At 34.4% G+C, this 13,339-nt stretch overlaps 1 protein-coding gene across 8 annotated transcripts in view; it reads left to right on the forward strand.

Annotated features, from left to right (window-relative positions):
• SLCO1A2 (solute carrier organic anion transporter family member 1A2) overlaps positions 1-13,339 on the forward strand; it is a 114,072-nt gene that overhangs the window by 92,477 nt on the left and 8,256 nt on the right. For 7 of the 8 annotated variants that reach the window (XM_060305982.1, XM_060305980.1, XM_060305985.1 and 4 more), the window contains 3 exons: positions 1,485-1,657; positions 7,327-7,391; positions 7,945-8,062. In XM_060305982.1, coding sequence (XP_060161965.1) covers positions 1,485-1,657; positions 7,327-7,391; positions 7,945-8,062 — 356 coding nt within the window. Of the gene's footprint in view, positions 1-1,484; positions 1,658-7,326; positions 7,392-7,944; positions 8,063-9,419; positions 9,563-13,339 lie in introns of all 8 variants that reach the window. The other variant, XM_060305984.1, reaches the window with a different exon arrangement.

Consider the following 13,339-nt stretch of genomic DNA (forward strand, 5'->3'; position numbering starts at 1 on the left):
GGGGCTCAGCTTTGGATATGGTCCCGCCTTTGCGTGTAGGTCGCCTGAGGGCGTCTGTTCTTCGCTCAGACAGACGGGGTTAAAGGAGCAGCTGCTTCGGGGGCTCTGGCTCACTCAGGCCGGGGGAGGGAGGGGTACGGAGTGTGGGTTGAGCCTGCAGCGACAGAGGCCAGCATGACGTTGTAGCAGCCTGAGGCGCTCCGTGCATTCTCCCAGGGGAGTTGTCCCTGGATCCCGGGACCCTGGCAGTGGCAGGCTGCATAGGCTTTCGGGAGGGGAGGTGTGGAGAGTGACCTGTGCTTGCACACAGGCTTCTTGCTGGAGGCAGCAGCAGCCTTAGTGTCTCATGCCCGTCTCTGGGGTCCGCGCTTTTAGCTGCGGCTCGCGCCCGTCTCTGGAGCTCCTTTAAGCAGCGCTCTTAATGCCCTCTCCTCGCGCACCAGGAAACAAAGAGGGAAGAAAAAGTCTCTTGTCTCTTCGGAAGCTCCAGACTTTTCCCGGACTCCCTCCCTGCTAGCCGTGTTGCACTAACCCCCTTCAGGCTGTGTTCACACGGCCAACCCCAGTCCTCTCCCTGGGATCCGACCTCTGCAGCCCGAGCCTCAGCTCCCAGCCCCGCCCACCCCAGCGGGTGAGCAGACAAGCCTCTCGGGCTGGTGAGTGCTGGTCAGCCCCGATCCTCTATGCCGGAACCTCTCCGCTTTGCCCTCCGCACCCCTGTTGCTGTGCTCTCCTCCGCGGCTCCGAAGCTTTCCCCCTCTGCCACCCGCAGTCTCCGCCCGCGAAGGGGCTTCTAGTGTGTGGAAACCGTTCCTCCTTCACAGCTCTCTCCCACTGGTGCAGGTCCCGTCCCTATTCTTTTGTCTCTGTTTTTTCTTTTGCCCTACCCAGGTACGTGGGGGAGTTACTTGCCTTTTGGGAGGTCTGAGGTCTTCTGCCAGCGTTCAGTAGGTGTTCTGTAGGAGCTGTTCCACATGTAGATATATTTCTGATGTATTTATGGGGAGGAAGGTGATCTCCACTTCTTACTCTTCTGCCATCTTGAAGCTCCACCTTCCAAATTTTGATTCTTATTGAAACCTGGGAACATAAGAATTCAAAAAGGGTTGACTTTGTTCTGTTTGTGAAATAAACTATATTTTTTGAAATAAAACTTTGTTTATTGGTAAACATTTCAACTGAGCATTCTGAAACAAATTTTTTTGGTCATATTTAGCATGTGGCAAAACAGCATGTGTTTCTAAAAAGCATGACTTTTAGGCAACAGAGCTATTGCAAATGTACTCAAATTTAGAAAGAAATACCCTTTTTCGGAAACCACCTTCTATGTTTTGTCTCACGAGATAATCCTGAGACACAATAAAGGATATGAGAACAAAGGGAATAAACTGTCTATCTTGACCTAATTGGGCATGCAGAAAATATTTGAGATTTGTATTCAAAACTTTCCTTCCTTAAATAGGATAATATATTATTTTTGACAGGTGTTCCAAAATTGTAGCTGCATTCAAACACCAGGAAATTCATCTGCAGTTCTTGGGCTATGTGACAAGGGACAGGACTGTTCCATGATGCTCCAGTACTTTTTAATCTTGTCGGTGGTCAGCAGTTTCATCTATTCTTTATCTGCCATCCCTGGATATATGGTTCTCCTGAGGTACAAGAATTATTTTCTTTATTTAGATTTATTTCTGGTTATTTAGTAAGGGAGCTTTTTCTAAGAAAGCCACTTAAGTCCACAGTATCTAAGAACCTGGTGCTCTATATATACCAGTTATTAAGATTTTCCCATTAAGCATTGTTGAATTTTACCAAATTTTAAAGTTAGCAATAAAAATGTTTATCTGTTGGTATTTCCCTCCCTATCTTTCCTACCTTATTTCTTAGGGTTAAATTAGTGAACCTCTCATTGTTTAACACAAGAAGAGACACATTTATATTTTAGGGTAAACCATATGAAATGATCATTTTCCTAGGTACAGAGTGGTTGCCTAGCTGTCATTTCTTATAGTTCAACCTATAGTACAGCAGAGTTTAAAGCTGTCGGAAGTCTCAGTTTCACCAATTACTACCCACAGGGCAAAAGGCAGGTCAATTGATCTTTCTGAGCTCCTTTTATCTTTAATTAAAAAATGGATATATAATGAATGCTCAACTGTCTTATAAGGCTACTGTGAGACACAAACATTGAAGGGCTTACTGAAAATAGGAAATTGCAGAGCTAGGATTCAGACTTAGGTTTATTACATGTATTTTTCCAATTACAGCAGCTTCATGCCTTGTAAACAATTCTAAACATGCCTAGTAAGCAAAGTGCATTGTTTTCTCTTTTCTTCATCTTGAAGCAGAGTTAAGTTGATCATAATTCTCAGTTCATAGTTTATCCTAGGTGAGGTAAGGTTTCCCTCTTGTTTTATTTCACTTTATTTTAATTTTTTTTATTCCATTCCCCACTTCCTATTACCACCAACATCTATATTAATATGATAGACATATGTTCTTAAATACGTATTTTCCTTTGTAAAATACTAAGTTTTTTGTGTATTGTGTTTTATATTCACACAAATAGTGTTGTGCCATAAATATGTTTTGGTTCAAAAGGCACATGGATACATATATTCACCAAGTACTGCTAGTACTTATGAATTATTCTCGTACCATCAATGCATGGGAATTTCTACTTCCTTATAGCCTCACCAACACTTAGAATTATTGAACTTTCTGACTTTGACTCTTCCAATGGGTGTAAAATGGTAGCTCACTGATGTTTTAATATGTGATTTCCGAATTCAATGAGTTTAAGAATTTCTTCAAACTTTTTTCTAGCTATTAATGCTTCTGCTTCAAGATGCTTATTCATTATTTTTGCCCATTTTCATTATAATTCCTATACTTTTCTTGGTGAATTATAGACATTAATGAAATATTGTTTGCTTGCTACAATTATCTTTTCCTGGTCTCTCATCTTTCCTTTGAATTTTTTCATAGTATTTTTTATGAAATTAAATCCTAAATTTTGTTGTAGTGAAATCTAACAATTTTCTTGCCTTAGGGTTTGTATATTGGGGAGTCACATTTCCAAAGGGTTCCCATATTCCTAATTTATAAAAGTATTCCCCTAAATTTTATCCTGCCAGCTATACAGCTTTACCTAGTTCTTTAAGTCATCACAAGTTTATCTTTATGTGTGGCTCAAGAGAGAGAGATATTCAGTGTTATTTTTCTCCAGAAAATTAAGTAGCTTTCCCAGCATCATAGCACAAATGAGAGGTCTTTATTCCATTGATTTGTGGTGTCATCTTTATCGTATTTAAAGTTTTTATATAACATGGGCCATTTTCGTTCTTATTCTGTTCCACAGTTTATTTGTTCTCATACCAGTGACATTGCATATGTTAATGTCTCATACAGTAGCTCTTCCTCACCCACCCAACACTTTCACCTTCACTCTTCCTTTATTCTTTTCTTCCTAAATTGATTTAGCTATCAATGCATGGATCTTTATACTCACATATGAATTTGATTGTATGGATTCTATATATTAATTGGAGAAACTCTGACATCAAATATTTGTGAACATGGAATATTTTTCCATTTATTTAAAATTTCCTTTATAGATACTACACACACACACACACACACACATATAATATGTATATACACACACAAAATGTTACCATGTACAATTGCAAATATATATGTACCCATATATATCCAAACATACATACATGGACATGTACTTATTTGTAATTTAACATGGTGTTATTTTCTTTTATATTTTCTAGTTGGTTATTGTTGGTTTAGAGGAATGCTGTTGATTTTTTAAAGTTTACTTTTTATCCAGCAACTTTTCTTATTTTTCTAATAACTTTTTGATTTTGTTAGGTTTTCTATGTAGAAATATGTGCACATATGGAGAGTTTTATCTCTTCACTTCCAAACCTTACACAACTTAGGTTTTAAAAATTTTCTTACAGCATCAGCTTGGACCTCCAAAACTGTGTTAAACTATTTGGTGATAGTGAGTATTCTTGTTCTTCTCTAATTTTAATGGAAACCATGTAAAAATTTTCCATTAAATATGATGCTTGCTATAGATTTTTAGTATGAGTTTTCATCTAGTTTCTGAGTTTTTAATAATAGAATCAGTATTCAACTATCAATATATTTTTCTTCATCTAGGAAAATATTTACATATAATCTTCCAACTCAGTACTTTTAGTGTAGTGGAAAAAAGTGATAGTTTTTTTCTACATTGAACTGCTTGCATATCTAAGAAAAACCATACTTAATCACAATATATTTTTATATATGATTTGATTTAGATAATAATTTATTTAAAATTATTATATCTATGTTGATAAGTAAAACGTACCTTTTATTTTCTATTCTTTTTTGTTTGTTTTTTTTGGAATCTTTCTAGGCCCACAAAATAAATTAATAAATTTTCTATTTTTAAACTTCTGGAACAACTTGCATTAAATATCTGTTTGTTGAAAGTTTTATGAATTCACCTGTAAAACTATTTGTACTTTGGGCTTATTTGGTCAGTGATACTTGGTTATTATTTTCATTTATTTAATGTTAGTGTCTATTCACATTTTCCATATCTGCTTACACCAGTTGTATACTTGTTAGTGTATGGTGTTTATAATATTCTTTTATCATTCTGATATTCTCTGATATATATATATATCAGAGAATATATATATATATATATTTCTTTTTTAAAGAACCAGTTTTTGGCTTTGATAATCTTTATTTCATCTATTTCTGCTCTTTATTTTATTTATTTAAAAATTTTTTTCCTTTTGGGCTTGCTCTGTTTTTCTTTATTCAACTATTTGAGTTTAACACTTAGATAATTTGCTCATTTTGATTAATGTAAATAAAATCATACATTTCCTTGCAAGTATTGCTTTAGTTATATCTGAACTAGTATTTTCCATGAAGCTTACTTCTAACTCTTTTGTAATATCTTTTATGTTTGCTCCACTACACAAAAATTTATTTATGTGTTATATAATTTCCATATCTATGAGAAATTTCTGTAGGTATCCTTTATTATTGTTATTTCATTTTCACGTTCAGAGAATATAATCTGACAGATGTGGGGTTTGGGGGGAAATATTGAGGCTTTCTTTGGGGCATAATGCATGTTCAATTTTTGAGTGTTTCATGTGTTTCTGAAAAGAAAGTGTAACTTCTGCATTTTGGGTATACAGTTTCCATATTTCTTGGATTGAAGTTAATCACTGTGTTATCTAAATTTTGTAGATCTATGCTTGTTTTTGGTCGGCTTAATTCAACAGTTTTTTGAAGATGGGTGTTAAAATCTTTTAAAATTGCTGATGTATTTCTTCCTATAATTCTGTCAGTTTTTTAATTTATATATTTGGAGGCTATATTGTAGGATGTAAATGTGTCTTTATCATTATACTTCTATTATTAGCAGCACTTAATTTTCTTCTTTATCTTTTAGTCATTTCTTTCAGGCAATTCTATTTTGTCTCTTATTAAAATTGCAGTACTGGCTTTCTTTTGGTTCACTGCTTCCTGTTACACCTTTTTCCTTCCCTTTCTTTTCAATCTTCAATCTTCTATTTCACTTTATAGACAATATGCTAGATCTGATTTTGTAATTTCAGATTGGTGAGTTTAACCCACTTATATTTATTGTAATTAATGTGATAGGGCTCTTTTGCCACTTTATTTCATACATTCTATTTATTTGACTTTTTGCTTCTGTTTTTGCTTTCCATTGTATTTATTGGATTTTCTTCTGCTGCTTTAAAAGTCAAATCTTTCCAATGGCTGGCCTGATTATTGAAATTCTTAGCTACATTTCTGTTTTACTTATCAATTTCAAAACTTTTCAGTAATAATATCTACTTTCTATTAAGATGAATACTTAATCATGCTCTCATATCTCTTCATATCTTTACTCTCTTCCTCCAGCTCTTGCCAAGATCACATTGTTGGATTTAACACCTGAATTTTTATGGATATACTTATGCTTTTCTCTATTTTTGTGGAATCTTCCTGGATCTCCTACCGTGATGGTAGAAGGATGCAACATCTATGCTACTCTGCCAGTTTTTAAGAACTATTTTAATTTCTCTCAGCATTTTCCCATAATTTGAATTTTAATTTTTCTTTCTTATTTCTGGATTCTAGAATTAATGTTGTTATCAGTGTCAAATAGTGACAGCATTTGGAGAACAGTTTAAACTGTTTACAATTTCTTAGCTATAAGGATTTCATACTTTTGTGAGATCATAAGGTGGTATATTAGAAATAGAGGAGGAAGAAAAATTCTTCAGTGAAATTTAAATGCCCTATTTTCTGTATTAAATGGTAACTATGGGAGCAAGAGGGTCATGCTAGGTCTCCTGGCTTTTCTTACTTCCTTCTCAGTAAAATCCTTGATGCTGTCTAAATAACCTACGTGTTAGATAGATAATGACCAGATCAACTGTATTTCAGTCTATGACGCTGAAGAGTTATTTGAATTGGTAAAATACTTATGCCAAGAAAATGCCAATAATACGATGTTTTTGCTAAAAATGTACTACGTCCTTTTGTGAAGAAAGCTGCTTTCATTTTCTCAGCTTTGAGTTAATCAAAGGGAAGGGAATACAGAGGAACTCTCCAAGTGAATTCTTGGAGCAGGTAGCCATGCTGCTGATGAAGTGAGTGGAGCACAAAAAGTGCCATTGGGGAATTATAGTCTTCATTTCTACTCATAGGAATTTCAGGCAACAGTGAAAACATCAGGGAATTTCCGGAGAGAATGGAGGAATCTATGCCACTCTTGAAAAGATACCAAGTCACTTAAAATATGTTTGCTTTGGATTTTTTTCATCACTTTCCTTTGAAAATTTTTATTCTGGCTTTCTTTTCTCCTTACATTTATTTTTTTAAATTCTTGGCTTTTCTGTATTTTGTTAATAGAAATAATTTAAATACACCTAGGGTTGTACTGTTCTTGTTTTAGGCTAAAGTTTTAACCATCAGAATCAAGAAATACTATTCAAGAAGAGGATACTGGGGTAGAAATCAACTGATATGAAACATTTTCTTCCTTGATAACTTTATGATAGAAATGAATGAGCAAAAAGTGATGGATAAAATGCCAAGGACCAGAGGTGGGGCTCCTGTGAAGGTTATGAACTGGATAATCAGGCCTTGGATAACCAAGACCTGAGCAGGCAGGAAAATTTTCTAAGGCTCAGTGTGTTACTAGCACACAAAGAGTTCTTTTAAGAAACTGTGGTAGATTTTAAATGTCTACTTTTTAAATTTATGAATTCATTTATTTTTTAGGTGTATCAAGCCTGAAGAGAAGTCTCTTGGTGTGGGATTACATGCATTTTGCACAAGGGTATTAGGTAAAAATAGTTATTTTTCCCAACATCACATCAGACCACTATTAAATACTAAGTAGATGAAATCACTCCCTCAGAGTAACAGTCTAACAAATATTCCTTCTGCTTGTAAACAGCACTTTGTAATTAGTGTGAGAATGAAGAACAAAAAGAAATAGAGAACTTCTCTTTTTTATTTGAAAAAGACCTATCTGACCTTAATTCTACTTTTCATCAATGCAATTTGAAAAGCAAAGGAACAGGAAATGCTTTGTTAAAGTATAATGTGCATGTGATTGGCCCAAAACATTGCAGAAAAAAATGTAAAGAATCATTAATTCAGTGTTTTTCTCTACTGATGATTTTTATTTTGCATTTATCCTTCAGATTACTTATTTTTTATAATCTAAAAACTTTACAGTAAAAGTAACTTCCAGTTTCTAAAAGTAAAATTTAAAGCAATAGATGTATATTTTGTTAAACTTTATTTGTTCTACGAATAAAGTTAAAATGTTTCCAAACAAAATATATCTTCTTACCTTGCTAATGGATTCTTCTTTCTCGCTTTTAATTGTAGCTGGAATTCCCGCACCTATATATTTTGGAGCTTTAGTGGACTCCACATGTTTACACTGGGGTACTTTGAAATGCGGTGAGTCAGGGGCATGTAGGATATATGATTCCACCAACTTCAGGTAAAGATAATTTTTTAAATTGCTTTCTAAGCATAGGCAGTGTGTAAAATGGTACCATTCATATCTAACATTTTCTTTGTCAAGGGACTAGATTACTTTTGCCTTTGTTTCCAGAATAGATAGTGGTACTGTATCTCCAATTCTTATTTATATACTAGAATTTTATTTCCTCAGTATTTTCAAAGTACTTGATAAATATAAGCATGGGTGGCTTTCAAAAGCTTGTTCCTTAAATTGGTTGCAATCAATATATTGTTGAAGGTCATGGCTGTACAAAAGCTACCTATCTAAATTATATTACTCTCAAGTATCCCCATTTAATCCTACATCGTTTCAACATCTTACTAGGTTAAATCCTTACTTCCTTTCACTATCCACTTCTGATCTCTAAAATGGTATTTTTTCTCCCTTATTAAATTTCACTGGCACAATATTCTTCATGTCTCTTAAAGCTTTATTTTTTTTTTAATAACAGACCTGATTTTGAACAAACCTCATATGATAATATTAACCTGTTTTTTAACAAAACTCTTCCATTTTTCTCTTTTTATGTTCACATTCTTTTCCATTTAGAGACCTGGATTTTGTTTAAATTTATATTAATTTCTCCTTATGGGGCAGTAAGAAAACTCATTTTCTAAAAATGATTTAGCATTATTTAAAATAGTCTAAGGTCTTCTCTTGATCAGTAAAAGGATATATGTCAAGAACTGTGAAGAGAGCAGACAGAATGTGATTCATGTTTTCATCAGTTCCCCTTTCCCCTAAAGTTCCACAGGGGTAATATGGAGGTGGGCACAGATACATACTGTTCATGCAATGGGTTTGCATCACAATTGAGGAAAGCCAAGGATCCCTAGTGTAGGTTGGCCTCATCCTGCTGCTTTGATTCCTGTTTATAGTAGCTTTGATTAAATGATATTTCAGACAAAATTATTATATTTGGTACCATCCTCTGTCAGTCAGGTGAATTAGAGTGACCAATGAAGTGTACTCATGAGAAAATTCATCAGAAACTAATACAATGTAGAAACAAGAGTTACATGTTGATGGACAATTCTTCATGGGTTCCTTGAATTTTGGCATATCTTGTCAGCAGAAGCTTTTGTTCTGAACTATCTTTTCAAAGATGTTTGAACAGTAAGTGACCTTGGAAGATAAAAATGGTCTTTTCCTCTGGAGCAGAGTTTTCTGTCCAGGATGATAAAGGTAACATCCCCCTCTGGGGCAAATGTTGGCAGATTTGCTTGCAACCCATTTAAATGATAGGGATTTCCTAAACTCAGGATTGCTTAGCTGTGACCCGAACGCAGTGTGTGCACAACATCCACCTGGGTCTCCTGTGTCCCCACTTCAGGACTTGGGGGGTGAAAACTAACCTGAACATGAAGCTTGTGCTGATTGCTGTAAAAAAGTCCTTTGTCTCTGACCAAGGAGGCTTGTATCTTCTGCCAGTTTCCATGCAGCTATGGCAGGCTAACTTGTTAGCTTAAAATCCAGGTAAGATCTAGGACTCTTTTACAATTCTTGAGAACAAAATACTGATTAACTTAAAAACTGGCCAAAAATGTAAGGATGATCACTTACATTTATTACCATCTAATGAAAAGTGGGGAAAGGATTAAGGAAAATTTGATGGAAGTAAGGCATAGGAAAATAAAAACACACAAAATAATTGAAAATAAAGCCTAAATATACCAGGTTTCACAATAAGTGTAAACCAATTGAACTCGCTTCTTAAAAGATAATGCCTTTCATATTGAAGTTTTCCAAATTCCAGCTACATGTTGTTTACAAGAGAGAGCCTAAAAATATAATGCAAAGAAAGGTTGAAGATAAAGGTCAGAAAATGTATACCAGACAAATATTAAATCAAGCTTCTGTGGTTATATTAATGACTGTAAGACAAAGTAGAATTTAAAGTGAAAAGAATTAATAGAATTAAAGAAGGATATTACTTAATAATAAAAAAAGCACTTCACCAAAAATATATAACAATCATGAATCCATATAAATCTGTCAACATAAACTCAAATATATAAAACAAAAATTCACAAAATTACAAGAAGAAATCTACAATTAGGAAAATTTCAACACACTTCTACAAGTGAATATAAAATACAGATGAAAAATTAGTGAGAATATAGAAGATTGAACCATCCAATTGCGCAAAAATTATCTATTGGTAGATATATCGTGATTTTTTTTTTTTTTTTTATTTGCGGTACGTGGGCCTCTCACTGTTGTGGCCTCTCCCGTTGTGGAGCACAGGCTCCGGACGTGCAGGCTCAGCGGCCATGGCTCACAGGCCCAGCCACTCCGCGGCATGTGGGATCTTCCCGGACCAGGGCACGAACCCGTGTCCCCTGCATCAGCAGGTGGACTCTCAACCACTGCGCCACCAGAGAAGCCCTATCGTGATTTTTTTTAACCCAACTAACAGCAACCATGGGAAAATAATGCAAACCTCATTGTAAAAGAGATTTAAAAAGAAACCCTTTTGCACGTTATTGCTGTGATTCTAAGGAGGGAATAAGATACAGATACACCCAAGAACTAGACCGAGTGATCTACTCCCTCTGTGATTATTCCCAGTATCACTATGAAAAGAACTAGGAAAGGCCTAAGAACCTGGGGGACAGGGAAAAGCAAAGGGAGAATGATCAAATTTGGAGGAGTAAATACAGAGAAATAGAACAGCAAAGAAAACCAAAATAAACAAAGAACAACAACAAAATACTCAAGAAGAGCTTGTAAACTGAAATGTTAAAATACATGAATAAATCCAACAGTAAGAAAGACAAGCACATAAACTACCAATTGAAACATGATTGATTCCAGATTAAATTTAATCTAATATAAGAATCTGACAAAGACTTTAAAATAAGTATGTTTAACCAGCTCGATAGGTTTAAAAATAATAAATTGATGGCATAATACCCATTAAAAAATGAATAAGAAATTATGAAAAAATTCTAGCAGAAATAAGAATATCAAAAAGAACTCTTGGAAATATTAGAGATTAAATGGATAGCAGTGAAATAAAAAGAATTCTAAATACATAATAAATTTCAAGTCAACATAAGATAAGAATTGGTGAAATGGAAGAGAGTACAGAAGAATTTATCTAGAATGTAAATCAATGATTTGAACTGATTCAACAAAAATGAACTACATAAGTAATGTTAAAGACCAATTAGCAATTAAAGGATATATCTCAGAAATTTTCTAGAACAGAGAATAGAGGAAATGGCAGAGATAAATTAAAGAACTAATGGCTTAGAATTCGTTAGAATTTAACAGAGTCATACATTTTCAGATCAAAAGTGCACTTCAAATGCCTAATGGAATAAATTAAATAGACATATCAGAGTGAAATTACAAATGCTCAAGATAAAGAAAAAACATAAACACTACCCAGAGAAATAAACATGTGGCTTATAAAGAAATAACAGTTAGACCAATAGCAGATAGGTCATCAACAACCATGGATCCTAATATCTTTATGGTCCTTATTGCTCTGGGTTTGGGTTGAAACAAAAACACAAACCAGAGAGCAAGAAATTATCAAATGTGACTACATATAAAATTTTTAAAAATGTTTGCAACAGAAAACACCATAGACAGTGAAGAATGATAGAACACAAACTGGAAGCATCTGGAACTCTCATACACTGCTGGCGGTGAATAAAAACTATTGAAAAGAACCTTTGGGCAATATTTACTAAGCTGCATCCTCTAAGATGCTTACACATAGTTTAGAGAAACTCTTGCTCACATGCACAAGGAGACATGGCAACAAAGGTTTGTTGCAGTTTTGTTGATATTTAAAAAATTTTGAACAAAAGCGTCCCACAGGAAAATGGATAATAAGCCGTGGTGTGTTTGCTACCGAACTCAGGTTCGGCTGCTAGCCACTCAAAAGCCAATACACTGAGAGGCAGTGTCAGTAGAAAAGAAAGGTGCTTTAGTCAGAAAAGCTGCCAATCTGGGGAGAAGGTGGACTCGTGTCCAGAGACCAACTCCGAAGATTCTGCTTAGCCATGACAGTTTTTAAAGGAAAAAGTGTTTGGGGGGAGGGGGAGGGTGGGAAGAATCTCAGTGAATCATGGAGGCAGGAGATTGTTCTGCATCATTCCCACCGAGTGCAGACTGGCTGACTCTATCTTCAGATGTTATCTTGCCTGAATGATCTGCCTGCAGGATTGCTAAGCGAGCTGTTGGGAGCAGAGAGCTAACCATTCTTTATCTTTTTAATTCTTCACTCTTACTTCTTTTTAACTAGGAGAAGAATCAACAGGCTACTCAAAGCATGGTGTGCGTTAAAGAAAGCGTTAAGTCAGGAGTTAGTTTCAATTGTTTAGTGATTTCATTCCTATAATTAGGGTTTTAAAGTTAGAGGGGGACAGAAATGGGTAAACAGGAAACGGGCAGAAGAGTTGCTTTCATGTTCATACATCACAGTGTTGTTCAACAGTTAAAAATAAATGATGTAGAACTATATGAATGAGCCTAGTTTTAAAATGGTGGGCTGACAGAAAAACTTTCAAAATAAAACTGTAGTATTATGCCAATTATTTAAAATGTAAAAATATATACAATAATTGTATAAATTACGAATGGATACATGCATACTTTGTAAAGCTATAAAAATAAACTAGGAACAAAATCCATAAAATTCAACATAGTGTTGCACCTGGGATGGGTTAGAATGTAGTAGGATCACAGGAATTAAATATTTTCTTTTAACCTGGTTTGAAACAAAAATGGCAAAATTTAATCATTTAAAAAACCTGGATGGTGAGTACAAATATGCTTAACTCTTTTTTTCCTGAATTCTTGAAATGTTTCCTAATAAAAGAAAATTTTAGAAGTAGAACATGAATATAAGAAGCAGAAATTAATAAATAGACTACACACCATAGAGGTAACCCCAAAAAAGCTGTGTTTTCTAAAAGATTGAAATATAATAATAACAATAATCTGGAAAGGCAAATAAAGAAAGAGAAGAGGCATAAATAAACACTATTAGGAACTAAAAAGGAAATGTAAGTACAGATACTTAGGAATTTTATACATAATAATTTGGAAACACGTTAAATAGTTTTCTAGATTAATATGTATTATCAAATTTTACTATAAATATATAGAAAACATGAATATTTTCATAGCCATTTAAAAATTTTGAATCAGTCAAAAATTCTCATCTTCCAAAGACATCAAGTCCAGAAGCTTTTAAGGCAAGTATTACAAACCTTCAATGAACTGATGATTCCT

The sequence above is a fragment of the Globicephala melas genome, chromosome 10 (genome assembly GCF_963455315.2).
Source record: "Globicephala melas chromosome 10, mGloMel1.2, whole genome shotgun sequence".
NCBI classification, from domain to species: Eukaryota; Metazoa; Chordata; class Mammalia; order Artiodactyla; family Delphinidae; genus Globicephala; species Globicephala melas.